This window comes from Ascidiella aspersa, chromosome 8 (genome assembly GCF_963924565.1).
Source record: "Ascidiella aspersa chromosome 8, kaAscAspe10.2, whole genome shotgun sequence".
NCBI lineage: Eukaryota > Metazoa > Chordata > Ascidiacea > Phlebobranchia > Ascidiidae > Ascidiella > Ascidiella aspersa.
Window position 1 is genome coordinate 13218044 of NC_139454.1, and position 15561 is coordinate 13233604.

The 15561-nt window shown below is 35.1% G+C and overlaps 1 protein-coding gene across 1 annotated transcript in view; it reads right to left on the reverse strand.

Moving 5' to 3' along the window:
- Positions 1–15561, reverse strand: part of LOC146136215 (putative ATP-dependent RNA helicase DDX46) — a 43091-nt gene that overhangs the window by 14907 nt on the left and 12623 nt on the right. Inside the window, exons 4-13 of the mRNA XM_083396370.1 lie at positions 13370–13443; positions 10857–11055; positions 9334–9411; positions 5711–5770; positions 5256–5321; positions 4902–5028; positions 3401–3698; positions 3064–3212; positions 303–428; positions 95–235 (exon numbers count right to left, since the gene is read on the reverse strand). Coding sequence (XP_083252496.1) covers positions 95–235; positions 303–428; positions 3064–3212; positions 3401–3698; positions 4902–5028; positions 5256–5321; positions 5711–5770; positions 9334–9411; positions 10857–11055; positions 13370–13443 — 1318 coding nt within the window. The remainder of the gene's footprint in view (positions 1–94; positions 236–302; positions 429–3063; positions 3213–3400; positions 3699–4901; positions 5029–5255; positions 5322–5710; positions 5771–9333; positions 9412–10856; positions 11056–13369; positions 13444–15561) is intronic.

Genomic DNA, 15561 nt, shown 5'->3' on the forward strand with positions numbered 1-15561 from the left:
TCAAAAATAATTATTTAGTGGCCATAAGTAAATCCTGACAAAGATCGACAATGTTTTAACGTCAAAGACCTATGGCTTTTAATTAGCAACCTACTTCAACATAAAATTGTTTTCTAAAGTCTTCATAAGCGATCTTGCTGTGATCAACTTCATTTTCAAGCTTTTTTGGTTGTTGCTTGTTTTTAAATTTTCCAAATGCAGATTCCAAAGATTCTTCTTCTTCCTCTGATGAATACTGAAGACAAAAATAACATTTCATTTTTTGGTTTAAACTAATATCATTAACATTGTAATTTAGAAACCTCCATAAGGTCAGCATTTCCCTCCATCAGTTCTCCTTTCTTAGAAACATCTTCCGACTTGTTGCGTTTGGCAACAGCACTCACTCTGCTTACCTTAGGTCCCACAGTGTCAGATTCCTTCGGTGTCTACAAAAACATATGAAGCAGGTATTATTTTGCAGTGTCAAGATAATTTTAAATGGGTTTTAATAATAAAACAGTTTAATTTTTGAATGTTTTTTTTTTGAAACTTGCTTATCTAGAAAAGTGAAATACGGCCTGCTAAGCCGTGGTATCCAGCGCGCGGTTTATTTTTCTTAAATTAGTAATTTTACAACGCAACTCTATCCTAACATGTTTATTTCAATGTTCAGTAGAAGGTCAGTAAAAAGGATTTTTTTGTCCATTCGCGAATCGCATCTGTCTTTCTACTATTATTATTTACGCATTTGTTTGGCATCTTTACACACAAAAGGCGCCCTCTACACTGTGTCACCTCAAATTTATTTTAAAATGCATTTTTTTCGCTTAAATCGAATATATGCCATCTTAAAAATATGAACAAAACTTTTAGTATAAAAGCAAACTAGACAATGAAAACGCTGTCACGCTAGCCGGCGAATTAGATTTCGCAAATCATGCGTTTATTGTAACGGTAATTACTTATACCATATTTAACCTGGGCAACGCCGGGCATTTCGTCTGTTATTTCTACGGCTAAGGATGGTTAGAAACAAGTGGTTTTGCCGATAGCAGACTGAAAGAAAGTAAAGATTAAAAAACAGGTCTTACGCAAAGCATTTGATCACTTTTACGATTGATCAATTTGGTTCTTTGCGCACTGATTTTCGGCTCATGTGCATGTGGTGAAAAATTATAGGGAACACTGCTTACGGGAGACCACAAAATCGCAAATTTAGAAGGTAAATGAACGTAACACGTCAAATTTATTTTATCTTTTGCACAATTTATCATAAAATAAGCTTAATATATAGGGCAGGGGTCGGCAACCCCTGGCACGCGTGCCACTTGTGGATTTTTCAAGGCACGCCGATTGATTCAACGCTCATGTTATATCACCTTACGAAAGTGCAACCAATACATCACTACTACATTATAAACACTATTATTACATCACTAACACTAGCGCTAACCAATTTGAACATATTTCCAGTTCGTGTCACAAATATGTGTCTTAATTGTTGTATTTAACATTATTTTTTGTGTGCGTTAAACTTGTTGTTTACGACTAACCGTTCGTATTACGTCACAATGCCCCAAAGGTGGCGTGACGTTCACTGCGTTAATGCAGGGCATTCTACATCAGTGGTTCTCAACCGCCGGTTCGCGTCAACTTTCCTGCCGGTCAGTCAAATATATTACAATTTTATATTATATCTTGATTGCAAAATGCAAGATGTTGAAGGCTGCTTTGTCCATAAATTTTAGAACGCCAGTTCCGTAATTTGCAGCATTGTGACGTAACATAGAATTAATGGTCGACTTTGGACTTTATTGTACGTCACAATGCCCCAAGTGTTGTGCCAAACTGTTTAGAATTAGGCTACAACACGTTTAAGTCTTAAACTTTAAGAGTAAGACCAGTTGTACGTCAAAAACTTCAATAAAACCACGTATAACATGTATGATATCAAAAAGACAGCAGCAAATTGCTCATTACATTGAAGTTTCCGTTATTTGCTTATAAGTTGCATACTTTTGTCGTTATTACATTTTGGGTTGATTTTATTTTTGAAGGTTCATCGGTCAGCAAAATTTGTTTAGAAATTTTACTGGTCCGTATGCTATAAGGTTGAGAACCACTGTTCTACATTAAAATCGAGCACGTGTGTTTTTGTGCTACTGAGAAACCAACTAAAAGCGAAACTTATAGCTAACCTTTTATAGGTATCGGCTGAAAAACATTAAAGTATATTCCAAAAAAGATACGTAATTTAGATGCCAGGTCACAGGGCTGCAGAGTCGGACTCGGGACTCGAATCCCACGTGTGCGCATGCGCACGACAAAATTTCGAAACTGATAAGGCAGAAAACTGTAGCCCTGGTTTCCAGCGCAAAACTAAACATAGAAAAATGTTTGGCACGCGAGTTGTTGATATTCTGACAGTATTCATAAAATGGCACTTTGCGTACAAAAAGTTGCCGACCCCTGATAAAGGGTATATAATGCATACAGACGTTTTATCAGCATTCAATAATACAATAGTATGAAGTGGGCGCACACTTAGTTTTCAAGCGACGAAGGTGCCACGATGTAGGTAAACCTTTATAATGTAACGACTTTAACTTGCGCCGCAAACGCCAAAAAAATTTTTGGTTAAATGTTTTGTTTTCTATCCGAATGTGATGTGCAGCAGGCGCCAAAAATATTGGAAGTATTACGCAGGTCGCATGTGAGTCTGTAAAGGGGTGCGGCCCGGAGGCGACGAGTTTGACACATCTTGTTTCGAACGAAATTCTCATTTTTAAACAAGCAAACTGGCTAAGTTTACAATACATATTTATGTTTAATTAGTCGAGTGTTAATTGGTAATAGGATAGGCAATAAAACACGCAATTGTGATTATTGGTGTGTTAAAAATCCACAGGAGTTTTGCTGTAGAAAACTACAACTGAGACAGCTTTATTTGCAAAAAACGTGCGAAACAATGTCACCACTTATCCCCTAGAAAAATTGTAAATTGTTTAAAAAGGTCACACGGACCACACCTAAAGGTCACCAACCCTTAACTAGACAATAAAAAGCATAAAAAGCATGTACCTTTTTCTCAGTTGTTTTTGACTTGTTCTTTCCTTTAGCAAGTTCCAGCATAAAAGCATCAAGTGGGTCAACTTCCTCCTCTTCATTTTCTACCTTGACGGTTACTTCGTCGTTTTTTTCACTTTCAACCACCTCTGCTCCTATGGCTCCTGTTCAATTAGGTATTTGTTTTTTTAACATAAGGATGCTCCAGTTAAAATGTTGTAGTAATTGTATCGTAGACACTATAAAAACTTTTTCAGATTCCGACGTGAAAAAAAAACTATTTTGGTAAGTTTTAGATAACGTGATTTGTGCATAGTTTTAAAAACTGCAAAAAAAATAAACTATTATTAACCTTGATCTTGATCTTGATCTTGATCTTGATCTTGATCTTGATTTTGATCTTGATTTTGATCTTCATCATCATCATCGTCATCATCTTCAAGGGACCATAACTTTCGAGGCTTGCCATCTTCATTGCTTAAATCATCTGTTAATGGCTCTTCACCACTTTTAGCCTTCTTAATTTCTGTGTCAGCTGAAATATCGCCAACAACTATCCCGGATCTTTGTTCCTTTCTCCATTTCTCCACTCTTTCCCTTCGCTTCCGCATCTCCTCCTCAAGCTTGTTTTGTTCAAAGTCTTTTGAAAGCTATCAATAAAAAGTAAGATTTTATATCAGTGGCTGGCAAACTGTTGGCCGCGGGCCGAATGTGTGCATTTTACCTATTTATTATTATTTAAAGTTTTATGTAGTTGTAGGCCGCGTGGTAGCTGTACATAAGTGTATTTTTAAAATATTGGTGTGAAGTTTTAATTTTTGTTCAATGTTGTATCACATGGCCAAATAAAACGATACTATTTAGTTATATAAATTAAAATTCTATAACTTTAATATATTCAGCCTATGGTCGCTATGTATACTATGGTACGTCGCGGTGTGTAACTCATGAACTCTATGAATTGTCGTTTCTGTTAGACTATATATACGCGCAAGTTTTTAATCCAACAAACATTCTATCCCCTAAAATAAGACTAATATATTACAACTTAGCCAAAAAATATAAAAATAAAATGTATCTAACCGTAAACCTAAGATTTTACCTTTAGCAGTTTTACATTTTGCGGTGGCGAAATTTCGCAAACTTCATATTCTAATGAAACGTTTGCGTAATAACGTTTTGAGTAATATCTATTGGAACACGAAAAGGACGCAGGAATAAAACTAAATTAGGAAAAGGGGTTAAATTAGACTAACAACTAAAAATACCTATATCGAAATCAGACCGCATTTGACAAAATTTACTCTAATACCACTAATAATTTCATCATAACCAAACTTCCTGTGCCAAATCGTTGGCGTCAAATTAGACAAGTTTTTATCCTTGTTTAGGTTATTAGGGACCGGTTTGGATCTATTCAGTTAAAGATATTATTGCGTATTTGGTAAATATATGTTGTTGGTAGTTTTACTATGGTATTATACATAAATTACCCTCAAGACATTGTTGCTTTATAAGTCTTAACGTGTTTTTCTCATGATTAGTTTGTTGAAATGTGTTTTGCAATCATTACTGAAACCAACACACTATGTACAAGGTAAATTTGCATATCATGCAGGTTCCAGAGTTGAGATATGTTTTCTCAAAGAAATAATCAAATTTTGTATATTACTTTGTTTACATGATGTTATCACACCTTTTCGTAATTAGAGAAAACCTACTTCTATTTTTATTTTTTATTGGTTTACTACATTTTTGCATGTTAATTTTAAATTATACATTTAACAACAACATAACCGTTTGAAATTCAGAATATGAAATTAAGCAATAAAATTTATATAAAGGTTAATTACGGGATTAACATCTGTAAACTTTGAAGCTTTTTTTTCCTTTTCATCAGTTTTGGATTTGTCTTTCACGCGATCTTTGGAACGTGATCTTGATCGCTTTTTTGATCTTGACCGCTTTCTAGAACGTGATCTAGACAAGAGCAGTAAATATTACTCGCAAGTAGGAATTAAAGAAGTAATTAAGAGCAAAGAACAAAATTACTGGTTTTCATAGGCTGTTCATAACCCAGATACAACTGTTTTTTTTCAACTTAACTTGTGAGACATGTAATTTATTGTTGTTTATGATTAACCCTAACATACTATTTTATGGGATAAAAACAGAAAAATATGTGAAACTTTCTAACAAATTTTTACCTTCTGTTTCTTGATCTGGATCTCCTACTTCTGTCTCTTGATCTTCGTCGCTCCCTCGATCGCCGTCTGTTAAAATTATTGTGATATAAATTATTGTGGCATACTTTATCTTCCTCTTTTTTAATAAATATAAGTATAAATATAAGCTAATAGTGAATGACACTTTGTATATGCTAGTATCTGTTGATGAATCAAACGAAAATTATTTTACAACCCAGCTTGTCAACCTTTTGTTAAGTATGGTTTGCAGCGATGTACCAACTTCACAATAGTGAAGAGTTAGATAACATCGAAATTTTGAACAAGTCTTTGGAGGCTAACTATTTTTGGTTGGCCAAAATCAGACATGATAAGCAAGGAATAATTATCTTATTTCCTTGCAATATCCAGGGAGGAGTCGACTTTACACATATCAATATGTATTTATCTTAGTGTGACAAATTACATTGACAGACCTTCTACGTGTTTTTGATGGCGAGGGAGATTTTCTTCTACGGTCAGGTGATCTGGATCTCCTAAAAATATTCACGGGAATAAAGAGTAAGACCAAACATCAAATTAAACATCTTAATCATTAAACATGATTTTCTTAAAATCGTCTATCAGGAGTGGGAAATTGTTTTTTACAGGGAGAACATGAGAAACAGAAAATGTTGTAGAAGGTTGCGTTCAATAGAGTATCAAATACACACAAAATTATTTGTGGTTGTTTTCAAAGAAAAGACTGTAAATAGCATTGCTCTGATAAATGTTAAGAGTCAGGGTGATGGTGGGACATGTTAATTTTTACAAATGGTGTTACTAAGTTACTTTGTACAGTGATCATAAAACAAGCTTGGTGTGCAACTGACATTGAGTTGAATACTTTTAAGGAAAAATACTGTAAAGCGTCTGTGTTACAATAGCAAAACTTTTATTTTTTAAAACTCGACAAATTTAGCACACAAAAAATTGCTTGATATAGTGGCATTTCATCAAGAGAATAACCACAGTGTATGGCTGTACACAAGGTAAAGAAAAATTCGTGTAAAACACAAAAACTACAACATTATCATACAAAATGTTTTAACTGAATTAGGTCAAAACAATTAAAATAGTGACTTATTATATGTTTTGGTCAATTTAAAACGGAATACATTTGATAAAGTGCTTTTTTATGAACACTAAGTTCGCCAAATTATGATAAGAATGGCACCACAAAAAAGTTTGGGGGGCATATCGTGTTCTGCCACATGTAAAGCAAGGTTAGCAAAGCGTAAACACTTGTTGCTACTTATGTGCCTTGCAAACATTTATTGTAAATAACAAAAAACAATGTAAGCTTCTTCTAAAATATGCTAAGAAAGCATTGCAGTTTCTTGTCAAGTGGGAACCATAAGTAACTAGAAAAAATGTTTTAACAGAAAGCTGTGAGCTAGATTAAATTGCCTAGTAGGCCTTATTAAGCTTACAGACCTCATAGTTTTTAAGATTAAACCTAACCAACAATTTTACCAAATTTCACTTATATATAGAAATTTTTACATGATAATGGTAAAATATACAATGTGACTTTGCGTTTAAAAAAAAATTTTTGATAAATGTCAGAAAATCAAATATGTTACACGGTGTATTATTTAGGTATTGTGAAATACTTTATTATAAACAGCACTGCTGAACTGGTTGGCCCCAAAGCTCTTTCAGGTGATTGTGTGCCAAAATTGACAATTCTCTCTAAGAAATCTACTGTTTAACATAAAAAATGTTGCTTTTGGTTATATTTAGAACATTGGGCGCAAAACTGACACTTTTTAGCTGTACGAAACTAAGCATAAGAATAAAAGTGATTTTATTAAAAATAGGTAGACATTTATTGTAGTATTGCAAATACTGGAAAACATTTTAAAAGTTAAAGACTGTTGGTTTGGTTTCAATAAAATTTGCAAAAAAAATGTTTTGGTTCTACTGTGTCATGTATCCTTTTAAATTCATAGTTTAGGCAAATACACCCAATTTGCTTTGCACTAGCAATTTGTTTTGCGCAATGACATTATGAAACCAAATATGTAGTAAACTCGACAACACAATAAGGAGTAAAATCGTTTGAATAAGCCCTAAACCTGTCGGAATAAGTCCTAAGTTTATTGGAGACAAAATTACACTGTTAGGGTGCCACTATTTTTGCATTGGATTGCTTGCCACTGATTGGGGTTAGTGGTGGGTAGTAGGTAGGGTTAGAAATTAGGTTAGGGGAGTTAGTGAGGAATTAGGGGGTGGGATTTGAGGCTAGGTAAAATATTGTATAGGCCAGTGGTTGTCAACCTTTTATGCCTCCTGGCCCCCTTCGAAAGGCTTTTAATCCTCGTGGCCCCCTTGATTATAAAAAATAGCTAGAATTGTGTTTAACGTGTTTTCACTTGTTTTATTTCACCATGTTAATAAAAAACAATTTGATTGAATGAAAACCAAAGAATAAATACACTTAAAATCCAAAATCAGGTGAGGTCGCTTTCTGGTCGAATCATATCGTTTTGGCAGAAATAACATCAGCGGCATCATTCTTTCTTTGCGGATACTTTTATCCCCATGATTTTTATGTTTTGAGGGTCACAATGACGCACTTGACATCAACACCGAGCATTGCAGACACTGCGCACAATTATCGCCGTCTCGTTTCACTTTTGCGAATTTTTGACATTTGATAACACAAAACCTAGTTTTAAGCTTTGTGTAAAAACGTCTTTGAAAGTATGTGCAATTCAACTATTCTTCGTTCTGTTAAGCTTGATTTAAACACTTAACACAGGGGTGGGCAACCTTTTTCTAGTCGCAAGCCAAAACCAAACTCAGTAAGCTCTCTGCGGGCAGTTAAATTTAAACTGTGTAGCCTTGTGTACGATGCATTTTATAATAACAACCACAACGACTGTTAATCAGGGATACCACAGTAAGGTATGCCATTTTGCAGTTAAAAGGGGGTCTAAACTACATGCTACTTTCAAAGCAGAAACAAGATTTGCACACATCACCAAAAAAATTTGCTTTTACCTAGTTGAAAAATCCAAAAATAATGAAGAATGGCCTCATGCCCAGTTTGTAATATAGGTCAAGATTTACGTTGGCGGCTGGATTCAGCCCGCGGGCCGTATTTTGCCCACCACTGACTTAACACAATTAATTTTAGGTTTTGAAAGGTATTAAATGCTTGACGAAAGTATATTCATTTCACTGGTTGCATACCACAGAGTTAATACTGAATTAAAACTTACACTGGTCAATTATGCGAGTGTTAACCAATTAGCACTTGCCTGGATGAAACAACACTCACTAAGAATAATAGCACACTTTCTGCGAATTAGTGGCCAGGCTATTTCACCAATGTTTTAACCTTAAGTTTTATTTCAATGCATATATGTAGTTCTGATACAGTAAATTTGCATGCATATGAGCAAATGAAATCACTCTGTACCATAGTTTGTCTCAGTCACTACCTGACGTTTTTATTCTAATGTTGTGGGTACATCCACTTTAATTGATTCCTATAAGGCACTTAATACTAAGTGCTTTTTAATGTCATTTCAACAGTGCAACATCTTTCAATAGACATATGATATCGTTAGCAAACCAGATTTTCAGAGAAATAAAAAATTCCTACTGCAACTAGAAATCGTCTTAACTGTTTACCGAATACATACTTGCAGTTGATGAAGCATGTATCATAAGCGATTTAACAAAACAATTGGCTTTTAGTCAATGAAGTTTAAAAGTATTTGTCAAATCAACAATTTAAGACCGTCAATAGGTCATAAACCAACAACCATGGTTGCACTCGCTAGGCCAGCAAGTTGGTGTCAATCAGCACTCATTGGCGAGTGCAAAATCCCAACCCTGTTTAATGCAATTCTTTATTGGTAACTCTACACAAACTTTTTTAGACGTACACTTTAAAAAAGCGCAAGTAAAAAAATCCAATTAACCACAGCCCAACCAGCGTGGCAATGCAGCACACAGGGGACAGGGCACTGATGCAGAGGAAATTAGCCACATCATGTGTGATGTCCTAACAGAAAGAATGTAATGTGCCATATAAAATTCCTACTTTCTGTAGTTCCTCTCTTTTACTGATTTTTTCTTTTCTTCTTTTGTAGACTCTTTAGTCGTTTCTTTTAATGTCTCACTAAAAAATAGGAAAACATGATCACATTTAAATACATCACATTAGGTCACTCGCATTGCCGTTTTTGATAACTAAAAGCAATTTTCAACAGCATGTTTACTGCAAAATAGTGAGATATTATACCTATTGTTTTGAGATGAAAATGGCCAACATTCCTTGCTTATTTGTAAGATTTTAACTTAGCTTGATATCGAATTTCAAAGCCAAAAAACTGGAGTAGATTGACATCATTAGGACATTTCGATACAAACTTGTATCATCTTCAGATAATTTGGGCTTTAAAATTCATTATTAAGCTACCATACAGATTCAAGAATTAAACTTATTTTTGAGGACAAAGTCTTAAAAATTGTAATGTGCAGGGCAATTATTTTTTGACATGGCCAAAAAAGTCAAAATTTTGTCAAATTTATATGGAAGGTCAAAATTATTTACAAAAATTAGTTTTGTTAATGAAGGTTAAGCCAAATTGTAGATATGTGAGTAGCAAACTTGGATCAAGGCAGGTTGCTGACTGGTGTTACAAAAAACCTATATAGTGCTTACTTTAAATTTAGCCTTGTAGTGTTCGTCAGCCATTTCCTTGACCAATTACTTACCAATAACCACTATGAAGTGTCAATCACATGATATTGGGCAAATGTGTGAAATAAAATTTTATTGTGGCTACTGTGTAATGCCAGGTGCAGAATCTTACACTTTTTTAAATGGTGTTAAGTATCAAACTGGGAACAAGGACATTCCCATATTATTTGGCTATTTTACCTAAGTAATTGCAAGAGGTCTTACAGGCCTAAATATCTCAAGCTGCCTAAATTCCCAAACATTGTACCTCTTAGGATAGCAAATCAGGGGACATTGTGGCTTCTAAATCGCACTTAGAAAATCCAACCTGACAATTGTATTTTGCACTTTTTTGTCTAATTTTCTTTAGGAATACCAACCAAGATTAGTTTCTACATATTTGAACCTAGGCGATGATAACAAGGACAAAAATAATAACAGTTTTACAATGAAAATTCATAGGTTTTGAATGTTAGATAGTTTCCCTTTTCGTTTTGATTACAAACCATTGTTGTATAGTTTATATCACTTGGTGGTTTAGTTGTTTTAAAACCACTATTCTAAACTTTTGGTGATTAAACAAATCTAAAATAAAATAAAAAAAACATGATAATTTAGTTAAAAAAAAAATACTAACCCTGAGACTAACCTAATCCCAAAAAACGCTAACTCCAGTCAAAACAATTATTTGATGTTTTAAAAGTTATATAAAGTTGGGCAAAATCTATCCTAATACCAATGAAGAAATATCCTGTTTCCTAAAATAAAGGTTTACAGAGGGGCTTCTTATAAGCAATGTACAAAACAAATCACTGTATGCGTTACTTACGTATGGCTGTAAGAAATAAAATGAGATTCAGCAATATAGAACCATTTTTTACCCTTCATTTCCTAATTTAGATTTTGTTTCTTTGTTTGCTGTAGTTGTAGCACCAACATCACTATGTAAGTCAGCAGTTTCAGCATTTGTCTTTCCATCAATGGCTGATTGTTTTGCAACCACCTCATTTGAACCTTTCAAAGGTTGATTTCCCGGTTTGTCCACTTGGGTAACTTGACTTCCATTTTCCTGGTTATTCCCTAACAAATACAAATGTTATACAGGGAGCATACCTACGTGGGGAGAGAAGGGCAATAAAATACATTGTTGACTTGAAAAAAATACCATTACCAATTATATTAGGTATTAAAACACAACTTATTAAAACATTTAGTTTTGTGAATGCAAATATTCCAAGTTTTGATTTATTTGTTTTATTCAAGAAAATTTCTTCTGTATTAAGTTAATGAAGTTGAAAGAGGAAGTCAATGTTGCAGCCGAAATACAAAGGAACAACTCAAGATGACTGTGATCACTATAATGTTAGATATCACAATGATTTATGGGGTTTGGGGTTAACAGTTATTGTGAAAACCGTCTGGGTAACTTTTGTTATTCATTGCTTGGTATTCTCTAGTACAGGGGTTCTTAACCTTTTTCCCCCTAATACCCATTTCTGTCCAGATCAAGTCTCACTACCGAAAATATTATTTATTTTGCTATTTTACCGTACTAAATATATAAAAAATTTATCACTATGACGAAACAATTCCAAAACTGATACTTGTTTGGTTGTTTTAAAAGAACTCAAAACATAAAAAAGGAGTAAGTAATAAAGCGACTTTACCACTTACAGCCAGGGCTGCGGAGTCGGAGTCGGACTCGGGTCTGGACGGAGTCGGTTTGTTTTGCCGGAGTCGGACTCGGGACTCGAGTAAGACCGCGTAAAACTACCCGAGTCCCGAGTCCAACGTGCGCATGCGCAGTATCAATTTTTTTAACTCTTAAGGCGGCAAAATGTAATTAAGTTGTAAAAGTGTAATAGCAAATGTGAAATATTTTTAAACCATGTAATGCGGGTGGATCAATTATGACACCAATATGAGTGGATTGCACAAAATCCACATTAATTTAGTTGCGTAAATGGGTAAAATACAGGCTGTAGAGTCGGAGCTGGACTCGGGACTCGGCAAAATCTTACATTTGCCGGAGTCGGAGTCGGGACTCGGACTCAAGTGTAGTTTTTCGGCCGGAGTCGGACTCTGGTTGTTTTTAACCGACTCCGCGGCCCTGCTTACAGCTGTGACATTCTTTGGTACATCCATAATTCTAAATATTCTGGTTCAGCTGATTACCCACCTGCTATCCTGAAATTACCCACATGTGGGTAATTACCCATAGGTTAAGAACCGCTGCTCTAGTAAGAACATAATACCTCCCCTAAGATTGTACATCATTTTATTGCGAGTTAGGTGTCGCCCAATAACCTTTGATTGACAGTCAATGATAAGGCAAAAGTTATAGGCAAGTAATTAAAAGCCCTCAAAAAAAAGATGTTGCACTACATGGCTATATTTAAACCAAGCACTATAAATGTGTCCTTAGTGACAGGCCTTTATCCAAACTTTTAACTCGCGTATTTACAATAAGGCGATTCCGTGGTCAATCGAAAAAATTATTTCAATTTAAATTACCAGATATTTAATGACAGAATTAGATACGCATCCAATTTGGAGTCGATTCCAGGGTCCAATATTCTACTTTGACCATCCCTAGTCACACTACATTAAAACAATTGTATGCAACACCTACTTTCTTGCACTGTTTTTTTCTACATAGAATATTTTAAGTTGTGTTTTGCTTGTTTTTTCTTTTGCATTTTTTAAATGCTAATAAAAAAATATATATTTGAACTTCATTTTGCTGAATACTTCAAAAGACCAGCAAACCTTTACAAGGCGTCACAAAAGAACAAACTTTGGGAACCCATGTCCTAGACTAGACATTAACTGGGCTTTTTTCAAATCCAATCAGAAGAAAGCTTTGGAGTGTCACTTTTGTCAAATATATTAAACTAGAATTAAAAATTTGCCAGAACAAAAAATAGATTACAATTGTTTAACAAATGCCAAAATAAAAATAAAACTGTAATTGGGGTATATAAGGCAATGGCAATTGGGTGGGGTATATAAGCTACTTAATTAATAGTAAAACAATCAGCATTTTGCTTTAATTGGGTAAATTAGTAGACGACTAGCATAATTTGCTAATGTTTGAATGCTTTTAAAATATCTATTTACAAAATCTATTTTTTTCTCCAGGTCAGGAGGAAAAGATAAAGTTTATATGTCTACACAAAATATTGTGTTGAATTTTATTTTCTGCCTGTATTCGAATTTCCCAGCTAAATATATCGTTATTAAACTAGTCAAATTCACACTAAAACAGTTCAGCAGGTCACTATCGCCGTTGTAATTCTAAAGCTATTATCCAATAACATTCAACAAAACTTAGATTTAAATTTTAATTTTAGAAATTACGTGTACAAGAAAAACAAAAACACAAAGATTTTACCTTCGTCAGATGACTCAGGGGAGCTTGAAGATGATTTTATTTTCCGCCCCTTGCTTCTTGAGCGATGACTCCTCCTGATTAAATATGAACAAAAATAATTAATCATAATAGTTCAATATTTCACAAAGTTAATCAAAGCAATAAAAAATTGGATACAATTATTGTGTAAAGAGTGTTTGTGGATTTGAGCAAATAAACTTACAAAATTGGTGATCAATATTTAGCAAATCTGCGCTTACTTAGACATTGCTTAAACCAGCAGTTTTCAAAACCATGGGCCATCTCACTGGTGGGCCATGGAAACAACTGGGGCTACAGACAAATTTGGGAAAAAGGTAGATTTATTAAATAATTTGGTTTTATTAGTAACACTATACTTAATTTTACAGGAATAATGGCTTGAGAGGAATTAAAAAGGAATGTAAATTTATTGTTCAGAAAAAGTATCTCACTTCTTCTTTTTTTGTGTTGCTTAGATATCTGGGCAGTGGCTTGTGAGCCACTGCATGGTAGAGGATTTTGCGGCCAATATTGCTGCCCAACCACTGGAACAGGAAAACTATGGAAATTCTTCCACTATGTGGTTTGCCGTTTGTGTGGCTCCGCACTCACATAGTGGGGAAGAGGCAAGGCCACATTGAAACATAGAGGCAAAACAGCGACTCTTGTTAATAAGCATCTCACATTCGCTTTGCATCTCACATTCGCTGTTCTCCACAGCTTGGGGGTGTGGTTGTGAGCCGCGGAGATGGATGCATGTAACTTTGTCTTTTTTGTTGACCATTCTTCTTCCCAGGTTTCCTCCTTCCATTCTGAGGCAGATTTGCCATCAAGGATGGCTTTTTTGAATGACTGTGCTACGGTTGCAAAGGAGTGTCGTGACTTCAGTCGCGTTGCTTGCGCACAGCCTGAAATTTTGCTGTGCAGTAGATGGTCAGGGCACAAGAGTGCTTTGCGCGATTTAGCAAGGTTGCTCCCTCCCGCCTTATGTTAGTTGGCTCTATCCCTGCGAGCACTGGGAGGTTGTTTACTGGGGTCGATCTTAGACCTGTCCGTAGGCAGTTATTTATTGGCGCATCTAGTAGTTTGGTGTGTGCACTCCTGGATCCTGCCACCGCACAGTATCCTGCTGACGCGTATACAAGCGCAAGTGCCGTACTTCGCAAAACTTTGGTGTTGGAATCCCACGTTGTGTCAATGAGTCTCCTAATTAATGCAGCTCGGGATGAGACCTTGTTCCTAAAACCCTCAAGGTGTTTTTCAAATGGAGGGAACGGTCCAGTATTGTCCCTCACTAATGCACCATTAAAAAAATAATCTGTTTTAAAATATGTTCTGCTGTTTTTTGTTCTAAACCTATTTTATAGCGTTTTTCTTTAAAAAAAGGTTGAGAACCACTGGCTTCAACCCAAAGCCCAGATTGCTTTACACAACCTAATTATAAAACCTTGATGCTCTAGAAGCCCTGTATATTTTTTCAGGGCGATTATAATGATTGAATCATAATACTATATTGATATTATTTCCTCGAAAATTGATTTTGCAACATAAGGCGATAATGATTGGTAGTAAATCTCCGCACCTGTCATGACATATTATATTTGTATTCAAAAATGATTAGATGATATGCATCGGCAATAAATTAATCACCCAGAAAAATGCTGATGTCGCCATCAATGTTAAAAAAAACTAACCTGGTCCAATTACCAGATATAAAAAGCATAATTGATTCAATTACCCAGAATATAGCTCTTATGCAGTGTTCTGGTAAAGTGCATTTTTGCGAGAAATTTTGAGCACTTGTCAGGCGCGTAGCATGACCGTTTCAAAGGGGGATGTGACATGATCAGCAATCCAAATCACCTAGGGGGTCTTGGGGTGTGGTATGAACACCCCTCGTGGGTACGGGCGGAGCCCGAAAACGCTTCATGTTAAAAATTGTCAGTTCGACGCTGGATAACACAGCACTTCGTTGGCGATTCAAGTCACGTGATTTCAATTGCGCGATAAACGCCATGGAATTGCGGTGTCAGAACAGCCTCTGTGACGTATCATTATATGGGCCGAAAATTTATTTTCGGGACATATCTTGTTTTTGCCGTTATTATATGGGCCGAAAATTTATTTTCGGGACATATCTTGTTTTTGCCGTTATTATATGGGCCGAAAATTTATTTTCGGGACATATCTTG